The sequence below is a fragment of the Salmo salar genome, chromosome ssa12, assembly GCF_905237065.1.
Source record: "Salmo salar chromosome ssa12, Ssal_v3.1, whole genome shotgun sequence".
Lineage (NCBI taxonomy): Eukaryota > Metazoa > Chordata > Actinopteri > Salmoniformes > Salmonidae > Salmo > Salmo salar.
The window spans coordinates 8089131-8101658 of NC_059453.1; the positions used below are offsets into that span (position 1 = coordinate 8089131).

General features: G+C 42.5%; 1 protein-coding gene across 2 annotated transcripts; it reads left to right on the forward strand.

The window, feature by feature from the left end:
- Nucleotides 1–3437: 3437 nt before the first annotated feature.
- Nucleotides 3438–12282, forward strand: LOC106564077 (oocyte zinc finger protein XlCOF6). Of its 2 annotated transcripts, XM_014130064.2 has the most exons (6): nucleotides 3438–3734; nucleotides 4155–4404; nucleotides 7275–7498; nucleotides 8086–8280; nucleotides 8870–9002; nucleotides 9395–12282. In XM_014130064.2, exons 1-6 carry the CDS (start codon nucleotides 3726–3728, stop codon nucleotides 11014–11016), a joined length of 2433 nt encoding a protein of 810 aa, XP_013985539.2. In that variant the 5' UTR covers nucleotides 3438–3725; the 3' UTR covers nucleotides 11017–12282. The 2 variants fall into 2 exon arrangements, with proteins under 2 accessions (XP_013985539.2, XP_013985537.2); XM_014130062.2 differs by lacking the exons at nucleotides 3438–3734; nucleotides 4155–4404 and adding an exon at nucleotides 4672–6152.
- Nucleotides 12283–12528: the final 246 nt, after the last annotated feature.

Below are 12528 nucleotides of genomic sequence, written 5' to 3' on the forward strand. Positions count from 1 at the left end.
GTTTCATATTATTCTGTACGTAAATCTAAGACTCTCCATTTAGTATGATACCTTGTGTTACGTTTCATATTATTCTGTACGTAAATCTAAGACTCTCCATTTAGTATGATACCTTGTGTTACGTTTCATATTATTCTGTACGTAAATCTAAGACTCTCCATTTAGTATGATACCTTGTGTTACGTTTCATATTATTCTGTACGTAAATCTAAGACTCTCCATTTAGTATGATACCTTGTGTTACGTTTCATATTATTCTGTACGTAAATCTAAGACTCTCCATTTAGTATGATACCTTGTGTTACGTTTCATATTATTCTGTACGTAAATCTAAGTCACTCCATTTAGTATGATACCTTGTGTTACGTTTCATATTATTCTGTACGTAAATCTAAGACTCTCCATTTAGTATGATACCTTGTGTTACGTTTCATATTATTCTGTACGTAAATCTAAGACTCTCCATTTAGTATGATACCTTGTGTTACGTTTCATATTATTCTGTACGTAAATCTAAGACACTCCATTTAGTATGATACCTTGTGTTACGTTTCATATTATTCTGTACGTAAATCTAAGTCACTCCATTTAGTATGATACCTTGTGTTACGTTTCATATTATTCTGTACGTAAATCTAAGACTCTCCATTTAGTATGATACCTTGTGTTACGTTTCATATTATTCTGTACGTAAATCTAAGACACTCCATTTAGTATGATACCTTGTGTTACGTTTCGTATTATTCTTTACGTAAATCTAAGACACTCCATTTAGTATGATACCTTGTGTTACGTTTCATATTATTCTGTACGTAAATCTAAGTCACTCCATTTAGTATGATACCTTGTGTTACGTTTCGTATTATTCTTTACGTAAATCTAAGACACTCCATTTAGTATGATACCTTGTGTTACGTTTCGTATTATTCTTTACGTAAATCTAAGACACTAATTAAGCTCAAATTGAAAAATAAAATAATAATTAGGATTTGTATCATCCTAATCAAGGTGTAGATTACATCTCACATTTCAGTGATTGAACTTGTAAATAAGGCTGCATGGGATTTTAATGCGATTCCGTGCAGCCAATGCCAGTGTCCATCGTGAAAACAACCGGTATGCAGATGTCGGCTAAAGCGGATTTGATTCAATAGAGACCTTTATTTTCAAATGAGAAATGAGAAATTTGCTCATGAAACCAGAAGTTAATCACAACAGGGGAGTGGCACAGATGAATAGTGCTTTAGGGGAGATGGCCCATCTGCAGTTTCTACATCCATATAAGTGACCCACCACCTGGATTTGGTCTTATGTAGCAAAATTTGAATTATTATTATTTTTTTTTTCATTGAGTAAAGCTTCAAAATGGTATATCATACACTTCTTTGTCTACACCCATTCAGCATAGTTCACACCCTCTTAAGGCTTAGCCCCACCCATCTCTCTTTAAGGATTTACATGTGAGGCCATGTGCTAAACAGAGTGAATATGGTAGTGTAGTAAACTACCAAAGATTAAGACTAAAAGTGTTCAAAGTAGTAGCAAAAAGTAGAAGTAAAAATACCCTTTATCTAGTCCTTGGCCTATATCCTAATCTGATTTTGGTGCAAATGATGTTGTTCTTCACATTACCATCTCTGGTAAACACACACTATATCAAATTAAATCTATGTTTATTTGTCACATGCGCAGGATACAGAAGGTGTAAACGGTACAGTGAAATGGTTACTTGCATAGTGGATTCTTTTGTTTATGCATGTAGCTAGCTAGCTAAACACTGAACCATAATCCCAACTCATAATACCATACACCGTGCTTGAATCTGCAGGTAGCTAAAGCTTACCAACCAGGTTCAATGTTAGTTAGCTAGCTGACATTAGGCTATAACTAGGAATACAAATGGCTTTCTGAGATACGAATAATATAACTACAAAGATCATACACCTAACGTTAGCTAGCTAAAAGTGCGCTTTAACTTGCAATGAAAACTACTTTCTGACAAAATTTGAAACATAATATCTGAACATGTCGCTCAGTGGAGGCTGCTGAGGGGAGGAGGGCTCATAATAATGTCTGGGACGGAGCAAATGGAATGGCATCAAACACATGGAAACCATGTATGTCATGTATTTGATACCATTCCACTAATTCTGCTCCAGTCTTTACCACGAGCCTGTCCTCCCCAATTAAGGTGCCACCAACCTCCTGTGATTTAGCTAGACTCTTACCTGTATACATGGATGAACGCTCCTCCCTCTGTCATGGATGCCCTTAGTTTGAAGATATAATCCGGAGACAGGTGTTTTGTATTTTTTTTGTGGCTAAACCAACTAGGCTCGTAATTTAACCATTTTATTTGTATTTACAGATGGCAATAAAGTTTCTTATTAAGGCACATGAAAGTTCACATGTTCCATAAGGCATTTCTGCCAACATAACGCATTTTTATAAAATCAACTTTTTTTAGTGTTCAAATGCCACTCCTGTGAAGTACTGACATGCGACATTCACCTAGTTTCTTGAAACGGGTCACATAAATTAATTATATATACCAATTGATTCTTAAAGAATGTCATTTATAAATGCCTCATGAGCTTAGTTTGTGTCACAACCCATCTTAACAGCAAAAAATATGCTTGTTTTACTTCAATGTTTGTAAACATTGTAAATGTAAATAGCACTGCATACCCTCAAAACATGGTTAGAAAAATGATTTTGATGGCATGCATCCATATCTCTGTCTATGAATTTGGCCCATCCCTCAGATTTTGACCAAAACAGAGGCGGGTGATCGCTGTGTTATTCTTATTCTTAATTACATGATTCTTTGAGAGTTATTAAAGGGATACTTTGAGATTTATTGAAGTTATCATATTGTTAGCGCAATTGCTGGAAGTCTCTTGGTACATTAGCCAGCTCCTCTCAAAAGCAGGGAAATAGACCTAACTACATCAAAGCTGGGTGGTTGGTCATTTGGAATGTCCAATACACACAATAGACTGACAGGGAAGGTGATTTACCACAGTTAAAGTTCCACAACAAGTTTAAACTAAAGTTCCACTGAGTAGGCTGATACCCCATTTCATGGACCCCAGATCCATAGGTAAACCTGTACATTGTAATATAAATATACCCCCAATGCAATTCTGAAGACTGATTGATTGTCTTTTACTGAATTGATATAACCACATTCCCGAACTTGTTTAGTATTATCTAGTCCGATTTCACAATTTCTTTTGCGTCACATTCAAGGGGACTTTTATTTTGAAGGCGAAGCGCAGATTCCACTATTGTTACTCACCTGTTGTTCACAACCATAGAGATAGATAGAAGACTAATCTTTGTATCTGTGCCATTATAGCGTATGTGACATGCTTGGGCAGCGCCATTGAGGACACAACCCATAGGAATCCCCACCTCGTTAACTACTTTGACTAGTTTAAATGGTTTGGAAGCCCTCAATTCCGCTGCCCATGCTAAAATAGCCTTTTAGGCCACTAGAGCCATCTATCAATCTCCATGTTCACCACACACTGGCGCGGCACGTTAGTGGCTTGCGGCCCGTTTAGAAGCTAAACTAGCGTCCTCAATCTACACAGCACAAAACTAGCTACAATAGGACAATTTGACTGAACACGGTGAAGGATAAACTAGGAAAAGCTACCTAACATTTGACAGTCGGTTGGAAACGTTGGACGGAATGACCGGCTTTGTGTCTTTCTACTATGGATCAGGTGAGCTAGCTAAAGTTAACGCGCGTCAGTATTATAACTAGAGGATATTTATAAATAGTACAGTGATAATATGATGACATGATCCTAGTTTGAAAGAAAATGCATAAAGTTAGCTAACTGGCTAACTTCATTAGCTAGCAACTTTTTTTTAAACTAAACAACCTGGCTAACTAACGTTACTAGCTAGACTAGGCTAATATTAATGTAATATGAAGATAGTGGCACCCGCTAAGTAATAGTTGTCGTTGGCAAGTTTAGCTTTAGTTAACATTAGCTAGTTGTTGATTTCTGTAAACAGGAATTCGACCAGTTTTTTTTAGGATGTCATATTGCTGAGTCTACCTAATGTTGTTGCACTCTCACTCCCTACATTTTATAATGTAGCTTTTTGTAAACTGCGCTGTACTCTTCATCATATAGGACCCTGAAGACCCGTCCAGCCTGTCTCCATCCTGCTCCACTAAACCCCAACCCACGGTGTCCCCGGGTTATGAAAGTAACCACTGTGACCAGGAGGACAGTAACCACTGTGACCAGGAGGACAGTAACCACGGTGACCAGGATTGTCAGGAGATGGTACCCTTGAGCCTCTACTACGGTGGTGAAATAATACCAGGAATGAATGTTGTAGGCAAAGAGGCTGGCATATACTGGGCATGGAATTGTACAGGTAGGCACTGTAATAATCGGTCTCATTCCAAACCAGTGTTGCAATGGGGAAAAACAATTATACATGTTAGTCATTTAGCAGACACTTATCCAGAGAGACTTACCGTAGTGAGTGCATACATTTTCACACTGGTCCCCCGTGGGAATCGAATCCACAACCTTGGTGTTGCAAGCACCATGGTTTACCAACTAAACCACATGGTTTCTCCTTTAATGAATAGGCTAGTTGAGTCAGTTGTGTTCGTGCTGGGCTGAGTGAAAGCCTTCACACCCAGGACTATAATAATGAATAACAACATATTGAGCTTGACTCACCTGAGAGGAGAGAGTTCCAATAAAAACTCTGGTAGTGAGTGGAATCCTTCTACATCGGTACACCCGGGACAGTCTACGTCGGTAGAACCGGGACATTCTACATCGGTAGAACCGGGACAGTCTACGTCGGTAGAACCGGGACAGTCTACGTCGGTAGAACCGGGACAGTCTACGTCGGTACAACCGGGACAGTCTACGTCGGAAGAAAATGATGAACCTGAATATTCTAAATTAGGAATACTTGAACATTCTACATCAGAACAACCTGAACATTTGACATCAGGAGAACCCGGACAACACCAGGAGAGGCACACAGCAGCTCCGACGTTCCACTGCTGCTCAGTGTGTGGAAAAGACTGTAAACATTTATCAGCGCTAAAAGTCCACATGAGATCCCACACAGGAGAGAAGCCTTACTCCTGCCTTGACTGCGGCAAGAGTTTTGCTCAAAATGGTACGCTGAAAGTTCACCAGAGGAAGCACACTGGGGAGATTGCGCAGATTGTGGCAAGAACTTCCAAACCAACAGGAAGCTGATATCGCACCAACGGAAACATCATCCAGAGAATGTGATCGACCCCTGGTGTACCGTGTGTAGACTAGCATTCAGCACTAAGCCCAAGCTGGAACGGCACCTGAAGACTCACATCGGGGAGAACCCCTACTGCTGCCCTTTCTGTAGCAAGAGGTTTTCCACCAAATGGCGCACAATGCAACACCAGCAGGTGCACAGTGGAGAGAAGCCTTACTCCTGCTCTGACTGTGGCAAACGCTTCACTCATAAATCCACAGTGTCAATGCACAAGAAGAAACACTGCCTTCAGCGAATCCGAGCGGAGCGTCCCTCTGGAACAGGACAACGGGAACAACTCCAGGAGAACAGCAAACCCAGGAAGACTTACTCTTGCTCGGAGTGCGAAAGAGTTTGCCTGGCGTTATCTATTCTGCAGATACACATGAGAAAACACACAGAGGAGAAGCCGTACCCCTGCCCTGACTGTGAGAAGAAGTTTGCTACGAAATCCCAAGTGAAAGCTCACCAGCGGACGCACACTGGAGAGAAACGGTTCTCCTGCCCCGACTGTGGGAAGGACTTTGCTTATCTACGTGATATGAAAGTGCACCAGAAGAAACGGCACACTGAGGAGAATGTAACGTCAGACCAACCTCCTATCAAAACCCACAGCTGCTCAGTTTGTGGACGACAGTTTTCTGCCAGGAACACTCTAGGAAGGCACCTCCTGATCCACTCTGGGGTGACGCCTCACAAGTGTGCCGAGTGTGGGAAGTGTTTCACTCAGAAGAACAACATGATATCCCACCAGCTGACTCACACAGGAGAGAAGCCTTACAGCTGTGATCAATGTGGGAAGAGGTTCACTCGGAAAAGAGCAATGAAGATACACCAGCAGTCCCCCTGCGCTGTGAAAAAAGGTAAGAGGTAGCCTAGTAGTTAGAGCGTTGGACCAGTGACCGAAAGGTTGCTAGATCAAATCCCCGAGCTGCCAAGGTAAAAATCTGTTGTTCTACCCCTGAACAAGGCAGTTAACCCACTGTTCCTAGGCCGTCACTGTAAATAAGAATTTGTTCTTAACTGACTTGCCTGGTTAAATAAAGGTGAAATAAAAAAACATATAAAAAAAATAAAAGAATGGTCCCTATACATAGGATAGTTATTATATAGTATATAAATGCAGGCTAGCTATTTAAGAATAGGCTAGCTATTTAAATATAGGCTAGCTATTTTATTTTCCATATTGTATTTGTATTCACGAAGCGGCTCAGAGTAGGAGTGCAGATCTAGGATCAGTTTTGCCATTTAGATCATAATCCCTGTCCATGTAATCTAATGCATTATCTGATCCTAGATCAGCACTCCTTCTCTGAGACACTTTGTGAATAAATTCCCTGGTGTTGCAATACAGGAGAATGGTAGTAGAGATCTTATAACAGGGATCATCAACTAGATTCAGCCATAGGAAGAAAGAAAAAATTGAGCGGATGGTCGTGGCGGCAGGGACATAATTTGTAGACTGAAAATTGACCTGAAGAAGCCCAAACAGATATAATGTTTGACTGAAACATATTCATTTAAAACCTTGCTTACATTTGTATATGATCACGTGGAGATACTTGGGAACTGACTTCCAAAATGTTGAATCAGTTGGAGCTGATTTCCTGGTGTTTTTACAGTCTCTTATGTCCAACAATGATTATAATTTTTTTAATTGCTCCGAAAACTTGGGGGCCCAAATAAAACCGCCCGCAGGCCAAATGCAGCCTGCGGGCCGCCAGTTGGGGAACCCTGTCTTAGAACCTAAGCAGCATGAGATAAGATAAGGGTGAAACATGGCAGGTAACAGAGGCATAGAGAAAATAGCACCCTATTCCCTATATAGTGCACTACATAGAGAATAGGGTGCCATTTTCCCTATTGCTCTGGTGAAAGTTAGTGCACTACATAGGGAATAGGGTGCCATTTTCCCTATTGTTCTGGTGAAAGGTAGGGCCTTTAACTCCATTAACTCTGTGTTTATCCTTATTGTGTTCCCACAGCAGACACCAGCCACCATGATGGAAAATACAAGTTAAAAACACCTAAGAAATCACTTCAAATTGAGGGTATCAAGAAATCACCTGGACTGGGGAGACCCAAGACATCACCTGGACTGGGGCGACCCAAGACATCACCCAGAAGGGAAAAACCAGAGAGATCGGCTGCAGTTGGAAAACCTCAGAGATCTCGTAACATGAAAAAGCCAATGAAAGTGCCTACAGAGGTAAGACATCTGGTATACGAACTAGGGCTGCCCGACCCTGTTCCCGGAGAGCTACCTTCCTGGAAGAATTTGCTTTAATCAAGCACACTGATTATAATAATTACCTGATTGATAAGCTGAATCGGGGTAGTTACAACTGGGATTGAAGTGAAAACCTACAGGAGGGTAGCTCTCCAGAAACAAGGGCCTTTTCTCAAGTAGGCAAAAGTCTGTCTCCTCCTCGACTCCTGCGTCTTCCTCTCCTTTGTGAACCGGAAACCCATAAGTGGTCACTAGACGTAGGAGAGTGACAGTTGGTTAATAAGTGACTGGAGGAGTTTGTTCCTCTCTACGGTTACCTCTTCCTGCAGAGGGTAGTCTATTGTAACCTACCACGGAAGATATCCGCAAGGTGAGGCAGAAGGAGAGGACGCAAGAAATCGAGCAAATCCAATTGAGATTCTCCCGGGGTTGGGCAGTGCTGATGTAGACGGTCCCAAAATCTAGAACACATCAAATGGGCTCTAGTTAAGAACACTCACTAGGGTTCTAGAGTACATGGGTGCAGTCTGAACAGGAAGTGACTGCAACGTTCTTTTTGTTTACAGGATATGACGCCCCGCCAGTCCGATGATGATGCAGTAGACTGCAACGTGGACAATAGGAATTGGTTACCTAGCAACGGACTAGAAGCGGAGCCCAACAGTCCCAGCCAATCAGATGTTGATGATGATGATGATGACGCTGCAGACTGCGACCAAGAATGGGCGGAGGAGGAGGACAGTCACACACCAGAGCAGAGAGTGAGTGGTTGAGTACTTTCCAGTCAGAAAGTGTTTCTCAACAGTCCTTCCTGGATTTCTCTCATTCCTTATTCCTCAACATCCTTGGAGAAGATCTGAGGTTCCTCCTCTTGGACTTTCTCCTCCAGTGCATTTATAGCAGGAAAGGGAAAGGGGGATACCTAGTCAGTTGTACATCTGAATGCCTTCAACTGAAATGTCTTCCGCATTTAACCCATCCCCTATGACTCAGAGAGGTGCAGGGGGCTGCCATAATCGACATCCACGTCTTCGGCGCCTGGGGAAAAGTGGGTTAACTGCCTTGCTCAGGGGCAGAACGACAGATTTTTACCTTGTCAACTCGGAAATTAGATCCAGCAACCTTTTGGTTACTGGCCAATGCTCTAACCACTAACCTGCCGCCCCTGATAGCAGGTGGTCCAGAGAATGAGAGGATTCGAGGATTTACCTCCCATGCATTTATAGCAGGTCCAGAGAATGAGAGGAATCACAGAAATACTGCTGAGACTTTTGAGGATTCTAAATTCCTTGACAGGTAGGAGTGTTTCCTACCTGATTTATACTGTCTCCCTTTTTTGGGGTTTTGAAGGACACGTCTCTCCCACCCCCCTCTTCCCCCCTGAAGTGCTGGGTTCCTGCCTCTCCCAGTACCTCTGTACTCTGGGGTCTGAAGAGGCTGTCTGTGCGGCTGGTCGACTGCAGAAAAACACAGAATGACAAGGGTGAGTGTGGATTTGACCAGGAGTTTTCAAACGTCTCCTCTGTTTCTGACACAATTAATTGATTTATCAATATGTATTATTTGACTCAAAAAACCTATTTAATGTTGTATAGCAGCTCATCTGTGTCGGATAGGGAAGATACTTTAAAGTCCTCCTCCAGTCTCCTTTTCACCTCATTTAACACCCGATTTACTGAACGAACGGCACATCTCAATAGGTGGTCCAGGTCAGACCAACTCCTTGACGTTTGCAGTTGTCTAAAATGAACACTTTTGCTCAAAACATTTATTTTTGACCCTTTTAGTGTTTGTACTTTACGTCTTTAATTCTGGTTTATTATTAAATACTTTGGAACATATGCGGAACCTTAACGTCATGTGTTTGTTTCACAGGGGACAGCTCTAATGTTCGCTCGCTCAGTGGGAGGGGCATGCCATCTGGAAAGGCTCCAGGGTTAAAAGTGATCCAGCGATCAGTGGATTTGGAGAAGCCTTACCGCTGTGATCAGTGTGGGAAAGGTTTTCTCACTCCAGTAGGTTTAAAGTCACACCACATAGTACACTCAGGAGAGAAACCTTACAGCTGTCGTGTATGTGGGAAGAGTTTCGCTAGATCAGGTGAACTTGTTGTCCATCAGAGAGTACACACGGGAGAGAAACCTTTTCACTGCTCTGACTGTGGACAGAGCTTTGCTGCGATTAGCTCACTGATAACCCACAGGCGAAGACACACAGGAGAGAGGCCTTATAGCTGTAGTCAGTGTGGGAAGAGCTTTGCTCAATCAACGGCTTTAAAATGCCACCAGCGAACATACACAGGAGAGAAACCGTACAGCTGTGATCAGTGTGGGAAGAGCTTCACTTATTCACAGCTGCTGATAGCACACCGGCAAAAACACACAGGAGAGAAACCCGAGACACCTTACAGCTATGATCAATGTGACAAGAGATTCACTATATTGAGCAAGTTGAAAATACACCAACGAAAACGCACAGGAGAGAAGCCTTACCACTGTGAACTGTGCGGGAAGAGTTATAGGTTCTCTTGCATGCTGACATACCACCAGAAATCACACACAGGAGAGAAACCTGACAGCTGTGATGTGTGTGGGAAGAGCTTTGCTCATTCAAGCACCCTGGCAAGCCACAATCGTATACACACCGGAGAGAAGCCTTTCAGCTGTAAAGTCTGTGGGAAGAGCTTTGCCCAGACAGCTACCTTGGCGGGTCACATGCGAACACACACTGGAGAGAAGCCAGATACCCCCGTGAGGAGGCAGAAGCAGAGTAGACGAGGGGAAGGTGATGGAGGACAGGCGTCATACCTCTGCAGCGACTGTGGGAAGTGTTTCTCCTCGTTAGGTAAATTGAACGTGCACCAGAAGACCCACACAGCAGTGAAGTCCCACCTCTGCAGCGACTGTGGGAATAGCTATTACAGTGCATCACACCTTAGGGCGCATATGCGGTTCCACACCGAAGGGAAACCTTACCTCTGCACCGACTGCGGGAGGAGTTTCAAGCTCCCACAGACTCTGAAAAGACACATGCTGAAACACACAGGAGAGAAACCATGCCACTGCTCCATCTGTGGGAGGAAATTCGCTCATCACCACTTTCTGAAAATACACATGCGAACACACACCAGAGAAAAGCCTTACCACTGCTCACAGTGCCACCAAAGGTTCTATTCATCATGCAACTTGGTTTCTCATCAGCGCGTACATACTGGAGAGAAGCCTAACCACTGCGTCGATTGTGGGAAGCGTTTTAGCTCTAGGTTGAACTTACGTGCTCACCAGAAGTCATCACACGGGATAGAAACTTCATCACAAGGGAAAAAGCACCAACGACAAGCACCAGTTGGGAAGAAACCTCATCACTGCTTTGATTGTGGCAAACAGTGTAAGTCTTTGTCCAGCTTACATGTTCACGAGAAAACTCACAGGATAGAAATCCCACACCAGATGTTTCCTTATCAACCCTGGATGGAGATCATTACTGAGTTACTATGAAGACATCCCAAATGGCTCCCTAGTCACTATATCCTTTATGATCAACCAGGGCTTGATTTTCCATGTGCAGCGCAGCCCATGTTTTAAAGTCAATAAGTGTTTGGTGACGAATATGGGTGTTTGTGTGTAAGTGCGTGGTTTGACCGGACCGTTTTTACCAACCAATGTAGGAGTTTGAAGTATGAAAAAAAAGAAAATATCTAAATTCAACTATAGAATTGACTCATCGTATAATGAAATCTTTGTGCAGGTAATGAGCTGTCTGTTAAACATTTATTAGGTTTATCTTTTAGTTATGTATACTCTAAAAGAAACCCAAATAACATTGTGTTAAAATGGAACATGAAAGAAATAAACCGCACCACTGCTGCTGCTCTGACGGTGCAGTTTTCACCAAATCAATGTAGGAGTTTGAACGGTCATGAATCATACTGTATAGTTGATGACCGGGCTGTTTTTTTTTTAAACGGTTTAAACATGAGGCTAATAAACCAGATGCTGTAAGAGATTTCAACCATGGAAAGTGTCATCATGGTGGTTCTGATTGTTGCTGGGGGTGGGACTGCTTCCTAGGACTGTTACAGTGACCGTATTACCGTCACACCGGCAGTCACGAGTCCAATTCCACATGACCGTTATGTCTTGGTAACTAGGCTTTTCCAAACTCTGATGTTGCTGAGGGTCATTAGTAGCCTACCAAACTTCCCGAACTCCCTGGTACTCAGCACTCTATTGTCCCTCTAATCACTCTGACATCAATGCAAGTGTAAACGAAAATCTAATCAAACACTTCATGAGAGCTCATGTTGCGCAACATTTCTATAAGCTATTGATAAGGGAATTATATAATAAAGGTAAATGAATAAAGAATCCAACCCTGTCACGTAACCAATTAGTAGTTATGTAGCATGTATAATGAATAATTAAAGTACTAATCGACAGGCCCATAAGGTCTAGTAGAGGCCCGGGACAAAGTGTGTGTGTGTGTGTGTGTGTGTGTGTGTTTTAGTGGGCCTAAGATAACAACAAGTAGACTGTGATTGACCCGGCAGGTGAGGAACTTTGAGAAGAAAGGGAGTGACCCTCAAGATTTCTCTTATCTCGGGGGAAAGGAACAGACAGCACTGGATAGTGATTAACAGTGATGTGAACTCCAGGGAGGGATGCAACTCACCTACTGTTTGTGTGGAGGTATGTGCGTAAGTGGAGAGTTAGCATAAAATGAATGTCTTTGTTATTTGGACCTCAGATTGTTCTCTGAATAAACTGTACAGACCTTTTGCAGAAAGCTGAGTCCTTGCCCAATTATTCTTAACCCAGTGTCTTACAGACCTTGGGGATTAGTCAAGGCTTATTGATTGTTAATTATTATCATTGGGATAGAAAATTCCACTGACAGCTATGCAATTACATGGGTGGCTGGTGAGTTTCAAGTTTGGGGAAGATCATTTTCACCATACAAATGCACCTTTAATAAAGCATAGCATGCATCATCTAATTTTGTGGTCACCT